This window comes from Conger conger, chromosome 5 (genome assembly GCF_963514075.1).
Source record: "Conger conger chromosome 5, fConCon1.1, whole genome shotgun sequence".
NCBI lineage: Eukaryota > Metazoa > Chordata > Actinopteri > Anguilliformes > Congridae > Conger > Conger conger.
In genome coordinates, this window is record NC_083764.1 from 15,824,352 (window position 1) to 15,844,529 (window position 20,178).

The 20,178-nt window shown below is 40.1% G+C and overlaps 1 protein-coding gene across 1 annotated transcript; it reads right to left on the bottom strand.

Moving 5' to 3' along the window:
* Positions 1 to 17,500: 17,500 nt before the first annotated feature.
* LOC133128290 (4-galactosyl-N-acetylglucosaminide 3-alpha-L-fucosyltransferase 9-like) lies at positions 17,501 to 18,634 on the bottom strand. Its single transcript, XM_061241677.1, has one exon. It carries the CDS (start codon positions 18,632 to 18,634, stop codon positions 17,501 to 17,503), a length of 1,134 nt encoding a protein of 377 aa, XP_061097661.1.
* Between the last annotated feature and the right edge of the window lie 1,544 nt (positions 18,635 to 20,178).

The following is a 20,178-nucleotide window of genomic DNA, read 5'->3' on the forward strand; positions in this document are numbered from 1 at the left end:
TTCAGTGGTTTTGGAAAGAAGAAGTGGCACATCCAATGTTACAGCCTTTGACTTGTGACTCACGTGGAGCGGCGAGGTTCATCATGGGATACATAACTGACTGTATAACCTTGTTAAGCTGCTTTCACATAATCAGCGTCAAACTATGATCAAGTAAGGTGTTCACTAAATATGAGGAGAATCGAGTGCCGCCAGTTAGTAAGTAAGTAAGTAAATTTTATTTATATCAGCACCTTTCAAGCATAAGAGCACAAGGTGCTTCACAAGCAGCACACAAAAAGAACAAGAATAAGACAAGACAGCAACAATAAAATATAAAAAGAGATAAAAATACACAAAACATCAAACATTAAATATTAAAAGCCATTTTATAAAAGTGAGTCTTCAGCTGGGACTTAAAAGTGGGCACGGAGGAAGCTGTTCTGATATCCAAAGGAAGGCTGTTCCAAAGTCTGGGCGCTACGACCGAGAAAGCACGATCACCCTTCGTTTTCAGCCTGGACTTTGGAACAGCCAATAATGCCAAGGAAGATGATCTGAGTGTGCGAGAGGTTTGATATGATGTTAAAAGGTCAATGATATATTCCGGAGCAATGCCAGCCAGTGCTTTAAAAGTAATAAGTCAAATTTTTAAATTGACTCTAAATTCAAAAGGAAGCCAGTGTAACGTTGCTATACACCTGGAGACGGGACATGGATTTATGACTTAGACATGTATCTATGGAGTTACAATAGTTTTTTCTGTATCCTGTAATGATAACATGCATCAGATTTTTGAGATATTTCTTAAATGGTAAAAACAAGTCTGGATTACTTTTGTAATGTGGAGATTGAGATTAAGTTCTGAGTCCAAAATTACTCCCAGATTTCGAGCAGTACTTTTCACATTATGTGCAAAAGGGCCAAGGTTTAAACAAATTTGTTGAGTGATCTCTGGTTTTCCAGAGTCAACTTGATAGATGACAGTTGAAACTTGTCATCTATCTAGGAACCCGTTTGTTGGTTAAACTGTAACAAGCTGCAAGAATATGTGATTGTAGTAGGTTGTCTGCGGTTATAAAAGGCTACATTTGGAACTTGCTTTGTGAAACCAATAATACTGAGTTTATCCCAAAACATCTATCCCAAAGATGCTAACCGAGCTAACTCAGTTAGCCATGTAGCCTATGTGAAATGGCTGTCTGTGTTACTAGGTAGCGTAGGCTTGCTTCATACAAAGCTGTGACGTGACTGGACACGCTGGGAAAGGTTAGCTCCAAACAAGTTCAAAGTTTAAACAATTTTAACCCTGATGGTGCTCAACTTGGCTATTTTGAGCTGTGTTTTATGCAAGGCTTATGTTATGCTAGGCCCTCTGTAGAAATTTAATGGCTTGCGCTATGTCGAGAGTTTCATGTGAAAGCAGCTTAAGGCAGTTTGTGCTTCAGGCAGAAGTGATTCCAAGCAGCCCAAGCAGCCTGTGGCTACAGTGTTGGTTTTTCTTTACATCCTATTTTTAGTCATTAGTCGCAAAGGGCTTCATGTGACTATGTAATCATCTCTATGAACATTGTTTTTTATATGGATTTTGGTACACTTGCTGTTAAGGTAAAAAAACAAATATGATAATGTTATTTTTTTACTATACATTGTAAGGAGTATATACCTTTTGCCAAACCATTCCAGAATTCAATGACACACACAAAGTGATTTGTTTCTGTTTGAAATCTTTTTCACTGAAATTGCCCTCTCTCTGTTTGTTTCTCTCTCTCTCTCTATCTTTCTTTTTCATTCTCTCTCTCACACACATGCACACACAGATGCATATACATTTTATGTAACATCAATGTATTATATGTGCTCAATATTACATTATGAATATATTTAATATTATTTCATTTCAACATCATTATAGCGACTGTAAAGGGTGTCGGATAATTAGTTTTGATTATTGGCATTGAGACCCAGGCAAAACCATTTATAAATGATTTTTATCAAACTTGCATTGTTCACATGACTGAAGTAGCCTACCCTGTTAATCATGTAGAATGCTGTCTGTTCTGTCTCGATGATGTTCTGTCATTTGCCCCTCCCCAAAAACTATGCTGAGAGTTTATTTATTGGGAAAGAACACACACCATCCTGCAGAAGGTATAGAGGTATACAAAACCTGAGCTTGTGCACCTCCTAGATTACTCATGTTTGGTCTCCTTAGAAAGAGAGTAGAATCATGAATCTTTTGATGAAGGTATGATACTGCTCAGTCTGTTTGTTAATTCTTAGTTTAAGGTAGTTGACCTTCATCTTTAGATTTAAACGTTGATTTGTGTTGTAACTTAAAATCTTAATCTTAATTTTCTTGTGAGTTCTGCATTTTCATACATGTTGATCCAATAGGTTGGTCTGCCTGTCAATGAATTTGCCAATTTATTTGATAATTGACATCTTTTGGTTATAATTAACAAATTAAATTAAATACTTTTATTTTACCTGTTTGATAAGTGAAGGGTTTTAACAGTTGATGCACTTGTGTCCAGAGTGCCGAACATGAAATGATGTTGGCTGTTAAAATTGATGGATTTGGAAACTGCCTGTCATCAAGAGTTGCCAAACTATGGTGTTGATGATCAACCTTTGATCTGGATAACACATGTCAATAATGATAAAAAGAGAAAGTAGCTTTATAGTTCTAGGCCTGGAATGGGGAACTTTTGTGACTTTATCAAGTAAAAGTAAAAAACTCAAGAAAGTACTGCAGAGAATGAGCATGTGAGTAGGTGACTTCCTGAAACACAAAATCTCCCAAAAGCTGAAAAATAAATAAAAATCCTGATCACGGAAAATGGAAGGCATGCCATTGTCTATATCGGTGAATGGTGCCTGATACTTGCATGAGGTGATGTTTCATCTGTTAATCAGTTTAATTGGATAGACTGCCTTTAGACTAATGTTTCAATTTTGGAAAGACAAAATCAAATCAAATCTATCTGCATTTTTAGGAATCCAAAATAATTCCATTCCACTTGAAGCTTTTCTTTGGAGGGCAAAGATATGTTTGCTTCATGTTGACAAGATACAAATATCCATCCATCCATTATCTTTACCCACTTATCCTGAACAGGGTCGCAGGGGGGCTGGAGCCTATCCCAGCATACATTGGGCAAAAGGCAGGAATACAACCTGGACAGGTCACCAGTCCATCGCAGGGCACTCACGCTCATACGGGCAATTTAGACTCTCCAATCAGCCTAACCTGCATGTCTTTGGACTGTGCGAGGAAACCGGAGTACCCGGAGGAAACCCACACAAACACAGGGAGAACATCACATAGCGAGGCCCCGGCCGACGGGGATTCGAACCCAGGACCTCCTTGCTGTGAGGCAGCAGTGTTATCCACTGCACCATCCGTGCCGCCCAGATACAAATATTCAAATTAATATTTATTTTATAATTTCGAACATGAAATGCTGTGTCCTGTGTGTGTGTGTGTGCGTGCGTGCGTGCAAGTTTTTCACATCTCAGTGTCTGCATAAAAGGAGGGTGTTGCTAGTGTTCGGCCAGTTCCTATACTCGAGTTTACAGTTTCTGTTTGAGCTTTGATAAAAGAGGAAGAATGGCTTAGAACAGTGATCCACTTGTCTTTTGCTGAAATCGATGCAGTATATTTATTCCGCTTTTTTGTTAACAAGTTTCGTACAAACTAAGCAACACAAAAAAGGAAACAAGAAAAGAAAAAAGAATCAAAAAAATGCTTTGTTATGTATCAGGGATATTTCAAGGAAACAACTACAAATCCTTTCTTCATAATGTCTGGCTGTGGCATAATTTGTAGTGTCATAGCCACTATTATTACACTATTGCAACCTTATGTCACGATTTTTGTTTGTTTCATGTTATGTTCTGTTCATTGATTAGCACACTTTTTTGTGTCTTTCTGCAACCTTGCATTCATGCTTTTTCTCTCTCTTCCTTTCTGTCACTCACGCTTCCCTAATTGTTTAAATTTCCCTTGTCTTCTAACTACTCTACTAACTTTAGATCAGAATTGGGTAATACTGACATTCTAACCATGTGTTCATGTTACCTTACGTTTCTTGTGCATGTCATTTACTAATTTACTAACGCTAGGGCAGGATAGGTTTATTACTAACGATTACTAATTATCTTGTTAACAGTCTGCACCTGTCTACACCTGCATATAAGCTCAGTTTCATGTCATGTCTTGGCGAAATTGTTGCCTCCTGTTCGTCAGTGCACGTTTAAGCGCTTTTGTCAAACCACTATTTACCTGTTAAGATCCAAACCTGTTTATTGACCATCGTTATTGACTTCTGTTTTGTTGACCATTGCATACCTGTACCACAAACCTTGCCTGCTGTTTTTGTGCTTTTGCCCCGCGAAGCGGACTTCGGTCTTGACTCTTGCGCCGCCATCGACCCCCGAGCCTGCCTACCATCCCTCTGCACTGCTGCCCCGCTGACAGCGGACTTTTTGCATGGTTTACCGATTAAAGAGACTGCCTTCTCCCTCGGTACTGTACTTTGGTTTTGGCTGGCTTTCATGTGTATGAACTTTGCTTGTTTTTCAACTACACTCACTGGACATTCCCTGAATAAAGTTTTGTACCAAGTCTTTACATTCTGCCAAGTAACAGGGCTATCCAACTTTAATTATTTTTGAAGGATGTTCTAAGGCCACAGTGCATTATAAGTAAAAGCCAATTTTCCAAATTCAAAAGCATGATGGAATTAGAACATAGGTTATAACTACCATTATTATGAGAAGAAAAATAGCTTTATGAATGAAGATATACCAATGACACAATGAATGTTTACGAGCCCGAGTCACTCCTTTGAACTTTTTTTATGAAAAAAATGAAATCGTACCTTGGGTTTTGTGTTTACTCAGGTTCCCTTTGTGTAATGTTAGGCTACATTTAGTCTAAAGAATCGAAAGCATTCAGTGTGACAAAATCCGCAATAATAGAAGAAGGGGGAATCAGGAAGGGGGAAAATATTTTTCATGCCACTGTACCTAATGGTATATGGAGATTATTCATGCAGCTAATGCATGTAGCTTGCATGTGTTTCAAGGCGAGTTAGACTCGCTGTTGTCCCTAATGGTGCAGTAATTGGGGTGGGGGAGTGGCACCGGCAGGACCTCATCTTTTGAACCAATCTCTTGGCTCCCTACCTTTTAAATGTTTTTCCTTTCTCTTCCTGTGATCTTTCTGATTGATTTCTTGTTTCCTGTCTCGTCCTCTCCTCATGTCTGCCTGCCTTACCATGAGAGGTAAGAGAACATCTATTCTGTTTTCCCCCTGATAATATTGCTTGGGTTAGGAACACCGCAGACTAACACAATGCTTTGGTTTCAGCTTGCTGTCCGTTGTCTGTTGGGTAATTCGTCGCGATTTAACTGTGTCCCCTGATTTCGGTAGGTGGGCTATATTTTTATAGCTGTAATTACTTGACATTTATCGACAGTAATGTTATTCTCTTCTAATTCATTTATTAAGATCCGTCTGTTTGCGGAGTCTTCTCCGAAACACGGAAGTAACAACTTGCGCAAGATTGTTTGGTAATGTACCGTTTTGCTGTATGTATATTCTGATTGGATTTTAATTATAAAATACCAGTGACTTTCTTCACTTTATAGGTGCAATAGTCACTGCTGTTTTGCCTCGGTATTTTATTTGAAGTTCGTTTGGAACCCGCCTGCTGTCGAGCACATTCGCTAGTGTCCCGTGTTGCACGGCTATAGACTAGTTGTTGGCCGGATGACCTAAGGTGCGCAGCGGCTGGTGCGCGTGGTGTGTAGCCTATATTACACCTCCGTGCCTGGAGTCTTCTTGGTGTGGCTTCTTAGAGGCGCACTTGTACTTTTCTATTTTTCTTAATTTTCTTTATCGTCATGTATTGAAGCAACTGGTATAGGTAGGCTGTAGTTAGGTTATTCCTTGGACTTTTAGGACTTGTCTCTTGTTGTATGGTGGGCTCGGTGCTGATTGGTGGCGGGGTTAGTCAATAGGGGTACCCTCCTCACGTGTTAGTGTGTAAGTGTTAATGGCACCGGAATCACATATAGTATCACCTTGTTTGCAGTAAGGCTTGCTGTGAGAGAGCACTGGGTTGTAACTACACATTGGGAGCCCTGAAGGTGAGTATGCCCCATCCCATCAGCGTCGTCACCCACCATCCTTAAGCTTTACATCAGTCTATTTTATCCCTATTTATTCTGGTAAAATTGATGTTCAAAATAAATATCTTTTTATACGAATATGAGCATTTGTCTTAACCTCATTATTGCCTTCCAGCATCAGAATTGATTTAATAAAGTAATTGCATTGAACTTAGACCACGTCTCTGTCTTGTTTTTATCAAACTGTAAAGGGGGCCTCGGTTATATTGTGTGACTGGGCGTACTTTAGGTTGAACCTTACATTTATGCACCCAGTTACACATGCACCTATTATTTTATGTCATTAAAATGTCATGTCATTAAAATAAAAAGGTTGTGTTTGTTGTCAATTCTCATTACTTACAGGCGTAAGAAAATGAACGGAATACAGCAGGCTGCCACTGGGACTGTGCAGTTTAGAGAATTAAAAACACACAGGAATTAAAATTCTGGAAAAAAAGGAAATAACGGTAAAAGTTATGCTGCTGTTATTCTGGACTAGCTATGTCATTTTCCAGGTACGAACATGCCAGCAGCTGTTAAAACGGTAGCCTGATGATGAGACCATTTGGATGCTTAGTGGGAAATATAGGGAAAAGAGAGTAAATAAAAGTAAATAAAAAGCTAGAAAAATAAAATGGTTGGCACCAGAATTTGTGTTGTCCCAAGTATGGCCCTCTCTTATGTACTGTACTAACAGGGGTAGCCCAGGAATCATTGATAAGAAAAGCTAATAAAATGACCAAATAATAAAGACAACCAACAATATTATTTATTCAGGATGCACTTTTGTATTCTATATGACTGTAATTTTGGCTCTATACAATTTAGAGTCTTGTCACCGCAGTAGCGTATAGGCGAGTGACTATGAGGTGCCGATATTCTGAGTTCTATTTGTATGTTAGGACCTTAAAACCGCTAGCTGTGCAGTTGTTTAGAGTCAAAAAATGAATGCCAGAATAGAGTTAAATGTTACAGTGTCTTCAATAATAGCAATATTCAATGGTGCAGTATGTCAGTAGTGAAATTGATATATGTGAATTATGGTCTAGAGATCATATTGACAATTTTCCCTGAACCATTCCACCTTTTCCCTTATATACCCAAAGATCAAAGTAAACCCCCAAATCATCAAAGAAAGACAGTCACAGCAAATGTCACATCGGTAAGCCTATGAAACCAGCTTACCTTGTACAGCTGACTGTTGACTGATCAGTAACTTATATTTTCTACGGTTCAGCTTTCAACAACACCAAACATGATTACACTGTACTCTAAACCTGCATGTACAGTTTGTTTATTGTAATGTGAATACTGTTACAGTGTATGTGCAGAAATGGTTTACATGATGCTCTTTCAACTCTGTAGTTATGTAGGTATGTTGAGCTGAGGCAGCAGACTGTCTGCTTTATTGGAGTCTCTTTGTCAAACCTTGTGGTCCAGATAGAGCAAACGTCTGGTCTTTACACTACACAGACACTCATGACTCAACAAACCACACTGCATTTTAGCCCACACGTTCCGCATTCCATACCCCCCCCCCCCTTCTGTCCTCTAACCAATGTTCTATTTTCACTTCCTAATTTGAGTCTTTGATGAAAGCACAGATGTATACAAAGACTACCAGGATAAAATCAAACATTACATTTAATTGTGGCATTGCCGCCAGAGATTCTATGTGAGAGATTTGCATCTTTCAGTGGCACACACATAATAATATGGCAGCCACTATACAGCACTACGACCATGGACTAACCTGTACCACCGGTCAGGAGAACCGATCGGAAAACAATCGCAGACACAGAGGTGTCAATAACAACGGGCTTTAATCAGAGTTCTCCAGATAATGGTCAAAGCACCGCAAACAGGGCAATACAGAAAAAGCAGTTCTGTAATGAAGTCCAAGCAATGGGTCAGAGTCCCAGCAACCAGGGTCCAGTAGAGCAGGGAGGGCAAAGTCACAAGGCTGGCGGAGGTCGAAGCCAGGTAGTCAATCAGAGGGGGGCAGGAGATGGGTTCGGAAAGGCAGGCAGACAGGAGCAGAGGCTTGGATGGAGATGAAACTCGGGAACAGGAACACGGAAAGGAGTAGGTAGGCATAAACGCTGGAAGGAAAGATGGAACGATGACACCAGCAGGAATGCAGGGCACAAGATGATCTGGCAATGAGCAAAGGAAGCAGGTAGGATTATATACATGAGTAATGAAGAGACAACAAGAAACAGGTTATAATTACACAGGAGGAAACACATATCAGGTGTGGGGTGCGTGGACACGTATCCGGGTAAAAGGGAAAACATGAAATGGAACATGAACACAGAGAATGCATAGAAACGGGAAAAAACACAAACTACCCCAGACTATGCTCATATCAAATATTGCCAAAAAGGGCTTGAATGTTGTATAACATGTCACCATCATGTGGTCCTTGAGATTATTTGGTAACTCTGTCTTGGGAGAAGAATAAACTGTACTGGAGTCACTTGGGTGAAAGATGGACGTTATGTCATTATTAGCACTTTATGAGACTTGACTAAAAATGTCAATGTGTAATATAGTGATATGTAACGTGTCTAATAAAAGTGATCAAGAAGAACACTAGCAGCCTTTTATCTAAATGTGAAGAATGTTTATTAAGTTAGGCTATTGTTTTACTGGCTGGCAGGCCACAGCTTTTGTTGTAGGAGGAGCCAATACTTTGCACCCTGCTCAGGGTATAATTACTGGCACACCTGAACTCACTTCAGTGTGCATTAGTGTTCTGCAGTGGGTTGGTTGCATCTTCTCCTGGATTAGTTAAGTATTATTTGTTTGCTTGCTGATTCTAACCACCGCCCAACCACCTGTCCTCTTGACCCCATCCCCTCTCCCCTCCTACAATCTATATCTGATGACATTCTCCCTTTTCTCTCCTCTCTAATCAACACCTCCCTCTCTTCCGGCACCATGCCCTCTTCCCTGAAGAGGGCCAGAGTCACTCCCCTGCTCAAAAAACCTACTCTTGACCCCTCTGCCCTGAACAACTACCGGCCTGTCTTTCTTCTTCCCTTTCTCGCTAAAACTCTGGAACGGGCGGTCTGCTCCCAACTGTCCACTTATCTTCTCCAGAACAGTCTCCATGACCCCAACTAGTCTGGCTTCAAGAGTGGCCTGTCGGCCGCCTTCGATACAGTCAACCATGAGATTCTGCTCTCATCGCTGTCTGGGATGGGTGTCACAGGGTCTGCACTCGCTTGGTTTTCCTCCTACCTCTCTGGTCGCTCCTACCAGGTGACTTGGAGGGGCTCAGTCTCCGACCCTCACCCCCTATGAACTGGAGTCCCGCAGGGCTCGGTTCTTGGGCCTCTCCTCTTCTCGCTATACACCATGTCTCTTGGTTCTGTTATCTCTTCCCATGGCTTTTCTTATCATTCCTACACTGATGACACCCAACTCTTCATTTCCTTCCCCCCTGACACCCAAGTCACCACACGGATCTCTGCCTGCTTGGCTGATATCTCTGCGTGGATGACTTCCCATCACCTGAAGCTCAACCTTGCCAAAACTGAGCTTCTCTACATCCCTGCTAAGTCCTCTCCGTCAATCGACCTCTCATTGACTGTTGAGGACTTTGTAGTTTCCTCCTCCCGTACGGCAAATAATCTTGGGGTGACTCTTGATAACTGCCTCACCCTGGCTCCACAAGTATCCTCCACTGCCAGAACCTGAAGGTTCTTTCTGTATAATATACGCCGTATCCGTCATCTCCTGACTGAGAAAGCCACCCAGCTCCTAGTCCAGGCGCTTGTCATTTCCCGCCTGGATTACTGCAACTCCCTCCTAGCCGGTCTCCCAGCGTGTGCCATCAAGCCCCTCCAGCTGATCACCAGTCAGCCCAGGTCGGCTCATGTCACCCCACTTCTCATTGGCCTCCACTGGCTTCCAATTGCCGCACGCATCCGTTTCAAGGCCCTAGTGTTGGCATTTCAGGCTGCTAAGGGGACTGCCCCACTTTACATACAATCCCTGATCACTCCCTACTCCCCAGCTAGACCACTCCGGTCTGCCAGCTCTGGTCGCCTTATGGTTCCCTCTCTACATGCACCTGGCGGTCGAGCTGCACGTTCACGCCTGTTTTCCGTTCTGGTTCCTCAGTGGTGGAATGACTTGCCTACCACTGTCCGAACAGCAGAATCCGTCCCCCTATTTCGACGCAGACTCAAAACCCACCTTTTCAAACTCTTCCTTAGTCCTCCCTCCTGATTTCCCCTGCCCCTCCTTTCTGATATCCCTATCCTTGTCTAAACCCCCCCCCCCCCCCCAAAATAAAATAAAAAACTAAAATAAAAATTATGCACTTATGATGTTTAGAACAGCATTTCATGTGTATTTTGCTAGTTTCTGGATGTGATGCTTTGACTTATGGTAGAACTTATGCACTTGTAAGTCGCTTTGGATTAAAAGCGTCTGCCAAATGACTAAAATGTAAATGTAAATGTTTAACATACAGTAGACATTATACATGGCTGTAGCAGTTGTCTGAGATCTGTGCTGAAATACCTTAATTTTCAAAGGATATGTGGTAAAATGGCAGTTTTCATGATCATTTTTTTTTATCATCACCAGCACCATGTGTCAGGGTTGTTGATAGTTTTGTATTTCTTGTCTGTCCTAATATAATTACAGGGAAGACATAAGGCATTCATAAATAAGGAAGTCACATTACAACAATGATATGCGGAAGAGCATCGCTGAACACACAAATCGTCAAAGTGGATAGGCTACAGCTGCAGTTATAAGTCTAAAAAATAAGTCTAATAAATACCTAATAAAGTGCTCGCTGAGTGATGCAAAGGCATCATATTACATCTAGGCAGGATTGATTGAAGAAATATTCTGTGTGTTTCAATGGGCTTCTGTGTCAAATGAGCATTCTTGGATGTGTCCTTGTTTTTTAAGGATAAAGCATTACATGATCATATCAGTGGGTGGATACTTCCGGTTTTCAGTATTGCACTCTGCCATTCAGAAAAGGATTTTGGATGATGTTACATTTCATTAATGGCATTTGGCAGATGCTCTTATCCAGAACGACGTCCAGTTGATTAGACTAAGCAGGTGACAATCCTCCCCTGGAGCAATGCAGGGTTAAGGGCCTTGCTCAAGGTACATTAACCACTACAGTTCAAAGTCCAATCAAAACTACAGCATTGCTTATCAGAGCCAAAGCCTTCCATTTGGAGAGTATGTGGACATTGCTGTTCAATGAGAAGTCAGAGACTTTTTTCCATATAACAATGCATGAGCTCTATATGACATACATACTTATTTTGTAGTGGTTTTCTTGTTTATTATAGAACTGATCTTTTTCCCTATAATACGACATGTGCTCTATTTCCTGGAATTAACACCATGTGATGCGCAGTCAATGGTGCAGCTCATGGACGCGCTAGATGTGGCTCCTGAATGTTGGTATTTTTTAGACAAATGTGGCACAGGTGGAAAATGGGCTCAGTTAGGCTGAATATATTATTGTAGGTGTGTTGCAGCCAGATTCAATCATAGCCAATCAAATAACCTCTTTTCATTCCCTTTCATTCTTACATACAATCCCTGATCACTCCCTACTCCCCAGCTAGACCACTCCGGTCTGCCAGCTCTGGTCGCCTTACGGTTCCCTCTCTATGTGCACCTGGCGGTCGAGCTGCACGTTCACGCCTGTTTTCCGTTCTGGTTCCTCAGTGGTGGAATGACTTGCCTACCACTGTCAGAACAGCAGAATCCCTCCCCCTATTTCGACGCAGACTCAAAACCCACCTTTTCAAACTCTACCTTAGTCCTCCCTCCTGATTTCCCCTGCCCCTCCTTTCTGATACTTCTGATGACAACTATCTTTAGAACAGCATTTCCTGTGTATTTTGCTAGTTTCTGGATGTGATGCTCTGACTTATGGTAGAACCTATGCACTTGTAAGTCGCTTTGGATTAAAAGCGTCTGCCAAATGACTAAAATGTAAATGTAAATGTTAAGAGAAATTCATTTTGTACACTGGCATGCTTCCAATTTCCGTGGTCCAGCACTGCAATGGAAGATGAGGAAAATTGTGTATTATGTCCCAGTATTGCACAGGTGTTGGTAAGAAAGTGCTTGAGTTTATCTTCTAGCACTTCCTCATTAGAAGAACATATTGGAGTCGCCCATTATGTTGTTATGAGCATTATTAGCACAATTGAGAGTAAAAATGTTTGGTATAGTCGAGTGTCTTATAAAAGTGATTAAGAAGAACATTGTAGTAACCTTTTATCTGAATGTGAAGTATATTTTTTATACTTTTTAATATGCTAGAGGCCACCAAGATTGACATCATAAATGATCATAAAATAATTGTAATCTCTGACACCAGAAATGCCTGTCTTGAAAGGAAGCAATAATGGGTGACTAATTTATTTGGAGTAATAGAATATTATCAACAGAAAGATAAATATTTTATTTTATTTTCCCCTTGACCTCCTACTGAAGTACCTCTTTCATTCTTAACTGGGTGGCCAGGTTCTTGCATATCCCTCATCACATCTTGCAAAATATTTATCCTGCTTTTAAACTATGAAGTATGCCGAAATGAGGGCAGCATGGATGGTGCAGTGGGTGGCACTGCCGCCTCACAGCGAAGAGGTCCTGGGTTCGAATCCCGGTCGGCTGGGGCCTCTCTGTGTGGAGTTTGCATGCTCTCCCCGTGTTCGCGTGGGTTTCCTCCGGGTACTCTGGTTTCCTCCAACAGTCCAAAGACATGCAGGATAGGCTGATTAGAGAGTCTAAATTGCCCATGGGTATGAGTGTATGAGTGTATGAGTGTATGAGTATGGGAGTGAATGGTGTGTGTGCCCTGCGATGGGCTGGCGACCTGTCCAGGGTGTATTCCTGCCTTTAGCCCAATGTATGCTGGGATAGGCTCCAGCCCCCCTGCGACCCTGTTCAGGATAAGCGGGTTAAGATAATGGATGCAGGAACGTTTTTTATCCTTGTCTAACCTTGGAAAACAAATGCCCACTGCAAACACTCCACCCAGAAAATAAGTCTTGGCACTGAAATTACAATACTTGCACATGGACAGTTTTATTGTATTGATACAATATTCAGCTCTAGGTCTGACCTCACGTGCACTTGCTTTCCTTAGTGTACACTATTATATGAGCATGAACTGCATTCGTGTCTATTGTCATCATTCTGGTTAATTTGTAACTACTGCGATAAAGGCCATTCCTGCAATAAAAAAGTTTTTGTTTTGTTTCATGCCACCTTTGCCACCTTTGTTACTCACATGCAAAAAACACCCATAAAGCAATGACAAATGATCTGTTCAGGTTTATGTTCATTGCATAAAAGAATAAGACCCGGATATGTGCCACTCACAGACAGTATGCACCAGTGGAGTTACTAGCGTGTCATCCTGGGGTAGGTATTTGGGTATAAACGGCATTTATGATGGACATCTGAGTCAGGTTCTGCTCAAGGTTTCTTCCTGTTAGACGGAGTTTTTCCTTGCCACTGTTGCCCTTGGCATACTCTCGGGGACCGGTTTCTCTGTAAAGCTGCTTTGTGACAGGCCTTTTGTTAAAAGCACTATAAAAATAAAAATGAATTGATGGATTGATTCTAACCGCCATTTCATGTGCGCCATTTCATAGAGCCTTAATTTATAGATAGTTATGGTAGCCAACACAATCATTAACAGACACACAGACACAGGGGTATAGCACATTAATGAATCCTTAACTAAAATTTGCCTGCTGAATGGGACTTTGAAGTGCACATTTTTGTTTTAAGGCAGGCACTGTTGTCTATTCAAACCAATGATCTGTTAACATGTATTCACATTAATAATTATAAGACTAATAACATGTTGAAGATTGGTTAATTATTAATAATTAATTATTGGGACTAATACAAAATTCTCCTTCGCTTTGCCGGTCTCTCTCAAAGATGCTCCAAATAAAACAATTTGCTACACACCAATAGACTAAAAATAATTGTTTAATTCATCAAACATACACTGTTACACATACCATTAAGCCAGCTCCCACAAGGAATATTAATCAATTGTTAACAAAACGTGCGTGCACAAAATGTATAATTGGCATAATTTGCCACCCCTAAAATACCTTATAAGGACCACGGAAATCAATTTCAGGCAATTTAAAGAGATGGCAGAGAAAAAATACTGTGTAGCCTGAACATGATCTGCTTTTTTAAAATATCATTATATGACTGTGTGTGCTACAGCTACTTTGTAACTTCTCTTTGCGAACATGAAAATATATATAAAACTTATTGAGGACTTAACATCTTCTATGCCATAATGTATTTTTATAATAAACGTTATTGTTCTTTGTTTATTCTGTTAAAAAATGGATGATTGTCCTCGTGGAGAAACATAAAACAATGTGTCAAACCTGATGAAGATCCACTGGGATCGAAACGTTATCGACAAGAAAGGTGTGTAAGGAGCATATCACAGTGCAGCCTTCCTTCTTTTCATCCAAACTAACATCTAAACATTGGTAATTAGCCCATTTTTGTTTAGATAGGCTACATAATCTATGTATGCGCCACATAGGACTGGAATGCTGCATTGGCCTACGAATCAGAGATATTGCTGTTTTTGTAATCTCTGTCTTGAGTTCCACATACTGTGGAACAGGACAAAAATGGTTTGACATAAATCTGGAGGCAAAGTTATAAATTATAGGAGAGATGTTACTGTCTGGGATTATCAAAGAGCGATATATTTTCATTGTCCTGTGCCAGTCCACAACAAGCTGAGGACAGAAAGCACCTGACCATGTTCTGGAAGTAAACCATGCTTTAATCTTCTATTAAAGCAATACATGTAATCTAAAGAGAGTCGAATGCTGCTTTCACGTCAACGTCTGAAATTAAATGTGAGGCAAAAAAAACAAAACAAAACAAAATGAAGCGCATGCCACTTCTATACCATGATGTTTGAACTTGAACTCACAGTTATTGTTCGTTGTTTCTTCTGTGAGCCTCAACAGAAATCAGCTCGGTCTTTGAATATACGCTCTTTCCGAAGTAGGCTACGCCATGGCCCAAATCTTCATACCTTTTAATAGGCAAGGGGAATTGAGCAAATTACAGCTAAGAAAAACAAAAAGCTTAAAATATGGACAATACATTACAGGTAGGCTACAATATGTTGTTATTTTTGTCTCATAAATAATTTAATAAATATAAACCGTACACAAATAAAATTTACTCACATTTTAACTTGCAAAATAATTGTTTAACAAGTTAGCATAATTGCTTCACAAATAGGCACAGGCTATGTTGTTGCACTCACAATCGCCACCGAACAGAGAAGCGTAATTCAACTTTTGACACGCCTTATCACTGTAGCTCCTTATATCCCTTTCACACAAAAGCAACGGCCCGGGAATGTCCTGTGTCCTGCTGTTATTGTGAAAGGGTTTGATTTTAAATCAGTTGTGGCATTCTTGACTTCAAGAAAATCGTTTTGCAGCTCGTATTCTTAATATATCTAGTTGAATGCCAATATAGTTATTGGTCTGTTTCAAGAACAGACCATTGACTGCTCCAAAAACTGCCATCTAAAAAGACAGTAAACTAAATATTCATAACTTTGTTCTGTGCGATAACTCATTGCATAAATAATGATGTTCATGGTCAGTTTCGCGCTTTATTGCAGGCCACGATGGTTGAAAATATAAGGTCAAAGTGGAGCTGTGTGTCAAGGTGCACCAAAAATCATTTAAAAAAATCGATTTTATATATTTCCAGCCAATCGCTTGATCGTGCATTCAACGGAACTGCATTATTATCTGGTTGAGACGTTTTCAATGTATGCAAAATGAAACAAGCAGCAACTAGATCAGGCCACGTTGAATCGCTAATAAATGAAACTGTACACAAATTATTTCATGTAAGCTATATAGCCTATTTATGTATATTGCAATACATATATAGCCTACAGATCAATTCTCGAAAACGTCCACTTTTAATGATGTCGAGACGGCACAAAAATGGTTTCTATTTTTAAATGGACTCAATGGAGACAGACGATCTGCTCCGCCTCCGTAATGATTCTGTTTGTTGTTGCCGTTTCATTATGAGCCTGGACGCGCTCAACGAAACAATTTACGTGCGGTAAAAGTGCAGATTCTCAGCTTTTATGAAAGGGTATATTTATAGGCTATATTTTGGTTTCACCAGGACTCATTTAGATGTTTGGAACAAAATAACAATGTAAAATGAAAGTGATGTTTTTTACATGCGTTGTATGGACTATGATTTGCATGCTATGACGACTTGAGGTAGTTTTGCAAGCGATAATCTCTTTGCATTTGAAAGGATCTCAGCGGGAATTGTGGGAATGTACTAGATTGAAATGCAAATTATACATTTGTCGCTTAAGTGACTTAATCGTTGTATTGATTATCAAGGAAAGTCAGGGGACGTTTCCTCCACTGCAATGTTTTTATGAATCTACCATTTAAGGGTAATCCTCTTGGTTCGCCAAAAATATTGGCTTTTGATAGTATGGCTTTGAAAAAGTGTGGGTAGTTCTGTGGGTCAAATTTGGGCTGTGACACCCTGCCCCACCAATAAGAGAACCCTCTCTCCTCCAGGAAGAGAGAAACTGCATAGTATACTCCCGGTAATCTAGTGATAGTAAGGTACTTTGTATGACAGTGCATGATGTTATTACATTACATTACATGACAGGCATTTAACAGACGCTCTTATCCGGAGTGACATACAATGAAGTGCAAATCAAACCCAGGGACAAGTGTGATGAGGACCCGAGAGAACATTACAGTTCAGAGTGCTAGCATGATCACATAGATACAACTTGAACCCTTGAAGAGTTCATCAACTCACCAACTAGCATAGCATGGTTGGCAGCTGGAATACCCCGAGTACTACAGTATCGACATAAGTGCTATTACAATCTATGACATACACAAGGCAATCTTATGATCTTATGGCCCCTCTGTGATCCAGACACTTGTATAGGCAAGCTGATCTGTAATAATTCACCACATTCTTTATTCCATCCATGAGTACATAGTTTTCTCCCTCCTATACTTTTACATACCCATCATGTCAACATAAGAGTCAAATTAATTAAAATATGCGAATTAAATTGTGATAAATTCTGAATCTGGTAGTTCATTTGTGTGCAGCATATTACAGGAGAAATAAATATTTTTACATTCTGAAATTAGGAAAAAAAAACATGAGGAATGGACGTCCTTCACTCCACAAGCACTGGGTGTGTGGTAAAAAGGCAGCTTTCACCAAATTCCACATATTGTGCTTTTTATCATCCCCAGAACCATGTGTTAAGGTCATTGATAACTTTGTATTCATTGAAGTGTGTCCTAATATAATTACAGGCAAGACATGCGCCTATGACAAATGCAGAAGTCTTCTTTACTTCAAACTGTTTACGAAAGTTGAAGTATCGTTGGTACATGTCTTCGTTCTTGTCTAAGAACCGGATGTGCTCAGCCAGCTTTTGGGGGGAGGGAAAATCATCTACATGTATGAAGGAATCACCTGGGACAAAGTTCTCATAGTTCTGTCTTGATGGCCCAAGAACAATTGGCACTGTGCCAACGGACATTGGGTTGTACAGTTTTTCAGTGATGTAGTCTTTGTGGATTGAGTTCTCGAATGACAGATAGAATTTACAACTGGCAATTGTGGCATCAAAGTCTTCACCTCTGACTGGTCTCCCAAAGGCCCGTCCATAGACATTTATATCAATGTGTCTCTTCAACTCATAATAGTATGCCACTCTTCTGTAACTTGGGTTCCAGTTGCTCACAATCCAGCACACCAACTTGTTTTTGCTTGGTATTTTGAAGTTATTCTCCTCAGTTTTAACAATTGTCGCATAACGCATTGCAATATCAGCATCCTGCCTGTAATTCACAGTCAGATTGAACAGGCTTTTGAGAGCAGGATTCCTTCCTGTATTTGTGGGTGATTCTAGGTTCATCCACACCCATTTTTGGAATGATGGGCGCTGCGAATGTGGCATGTTGGATAAATCCCAGTGAATGTCTCTGTGATGGAAGATAACCCCATCTGACTTGCTGTACATGTTTCGGTCTGCTGTTAGGTAACAGCCATCAATGTTAAGCAGAGCACTACAGGAGCTGAGATCATAGGCACTGCCAAATGGCCACATCCAGATTAGTACAATAGTCTGGTGTTCTTCCTTTTTGGAAACAGCAATCTCCGCTTCATCCTGTTTGGAAACAATATTCTGGTCTTCATCCTTTTTGGAAATAGGAATCTCCGCTTCATCCTGTTTGGAAACAATATTCTGGTCTACTTCCTTTTTAGAAACAGGAATCTCGGCTTGATCCTCTTGTTCCTCTTTGGAACCATTATTCAGGTATTTCAACATTGGTGCAGGTGCTGGACTTGCCCGCTCGGTTGTGGGCATCTTGAAATAAGTATAAAATAAAATCCCAAAACAACCCAGTGTAAGAACTGCAATTACAAAAGGGCGTACTATTCCTTGGAAAGATGCAGATGACATGTTGTACCCTGTGAAGAAAAATAACGAAATACAAAAATTTTATATATATCTCTCACAACATACACTCACCAAGCACTTTATTATCATACCTACTTATTCATGCAATTATCAAATCAGCCAATTGTGTGGCAGCAGTGAAATGCATACAATCGTGTATATACGGGTCAGGAGCTTCAGTTAAAGTACAGTAATATTTTTGTTAAAACATTGTTACAAGACCATTGTATATCCCTTCCTTTCACTGAAACAGGCTCACTGATATGTTGACTCACCCTCTGCCTGTGTTTATAGTCCTTAAATTCGGGCTTCAAAATATACAGTTGATGGCCCGATACTCTGTACCAAAACATTGTATAGCTGCACAATAATTCAAGCTCATTGGTTGAAAATTGGTTCTAATTGCCACAGCCAATGGCATTTCAACTTCAGCGCGTTTACAGAGAAGGGGGAGGGTGTTGTGGTTTGAAGGTGTTTGAAGCTGCTATTCCTCTCTTGGCCATTAGAAGTCCAAAATTACCTATTGTACCTTCAATGGGAAATTGTTTTATTTTGACTGTGGACTGATTGTTGGCAGACAGGGTGGTTTGAATATCTCAGAAACTGCTGATCTCCTGGGATTTTCACGCACACTAGTCTCTAGAGTTTGCAAAGAATGATGCAAAAAAATAAAAATAAATTCCAGTGAGCAGCAGTTCTGCAGACAGTTCAGCATCTCTGAACACAGAACACATTATAACTCTAAGTGGATAGGCTACAGCAGTAGAAGACCAAGAAATAAGTCTAATACATATCTACTAAAGTGCTTGTTGAGTGTATATCTACAGTATATTACACAATGTATACATATATTGTGTAATGGATATCAAGCAATATGACTCAAGTCACCTCTTGTTCTTGGAACAACTATAATTTTTGTTAAGGTTAACAAACTCTCAGGGCGCAGACATCACTTATTTGAATGTCAAATTAACATTAACTTTTTTCTAACCAGGAGAACAAGATTATAAGTGTGAAGAAATTGCACTGTTAACATTCAATTACTTGGTTTTGAGATTCAGTGTCATTTTACATCAGGTGGTGTTCAAAAACATCTATTTACTTGAAGGAATAAAATCCCAGATGTGTGCACTCAACTATTATGAAGAGAGATGATGACACTGCGATGTGTCTGACTCTCCAACAGCTCCAAGTGACATCAGAACATTTACATTTATTTTTAATTATTTGGGATAAATGAGTCATGAAAAAGGTAAAAAGCTGCAAATTTCAACAGAGAAATGCACCACTGATTCTTAAGTTTTCCTATTTTGCTTAGAATGTAATGTTAACACTCCAACCTTTTAAATTAACCTGTTACATTCCAATGGAGTGAGTCATGACTGCAATCAAATTGTTGCCTTTCTTGATGACTTGAAAATCTTCTCTGAAACTCTTGAACAACATGGAGA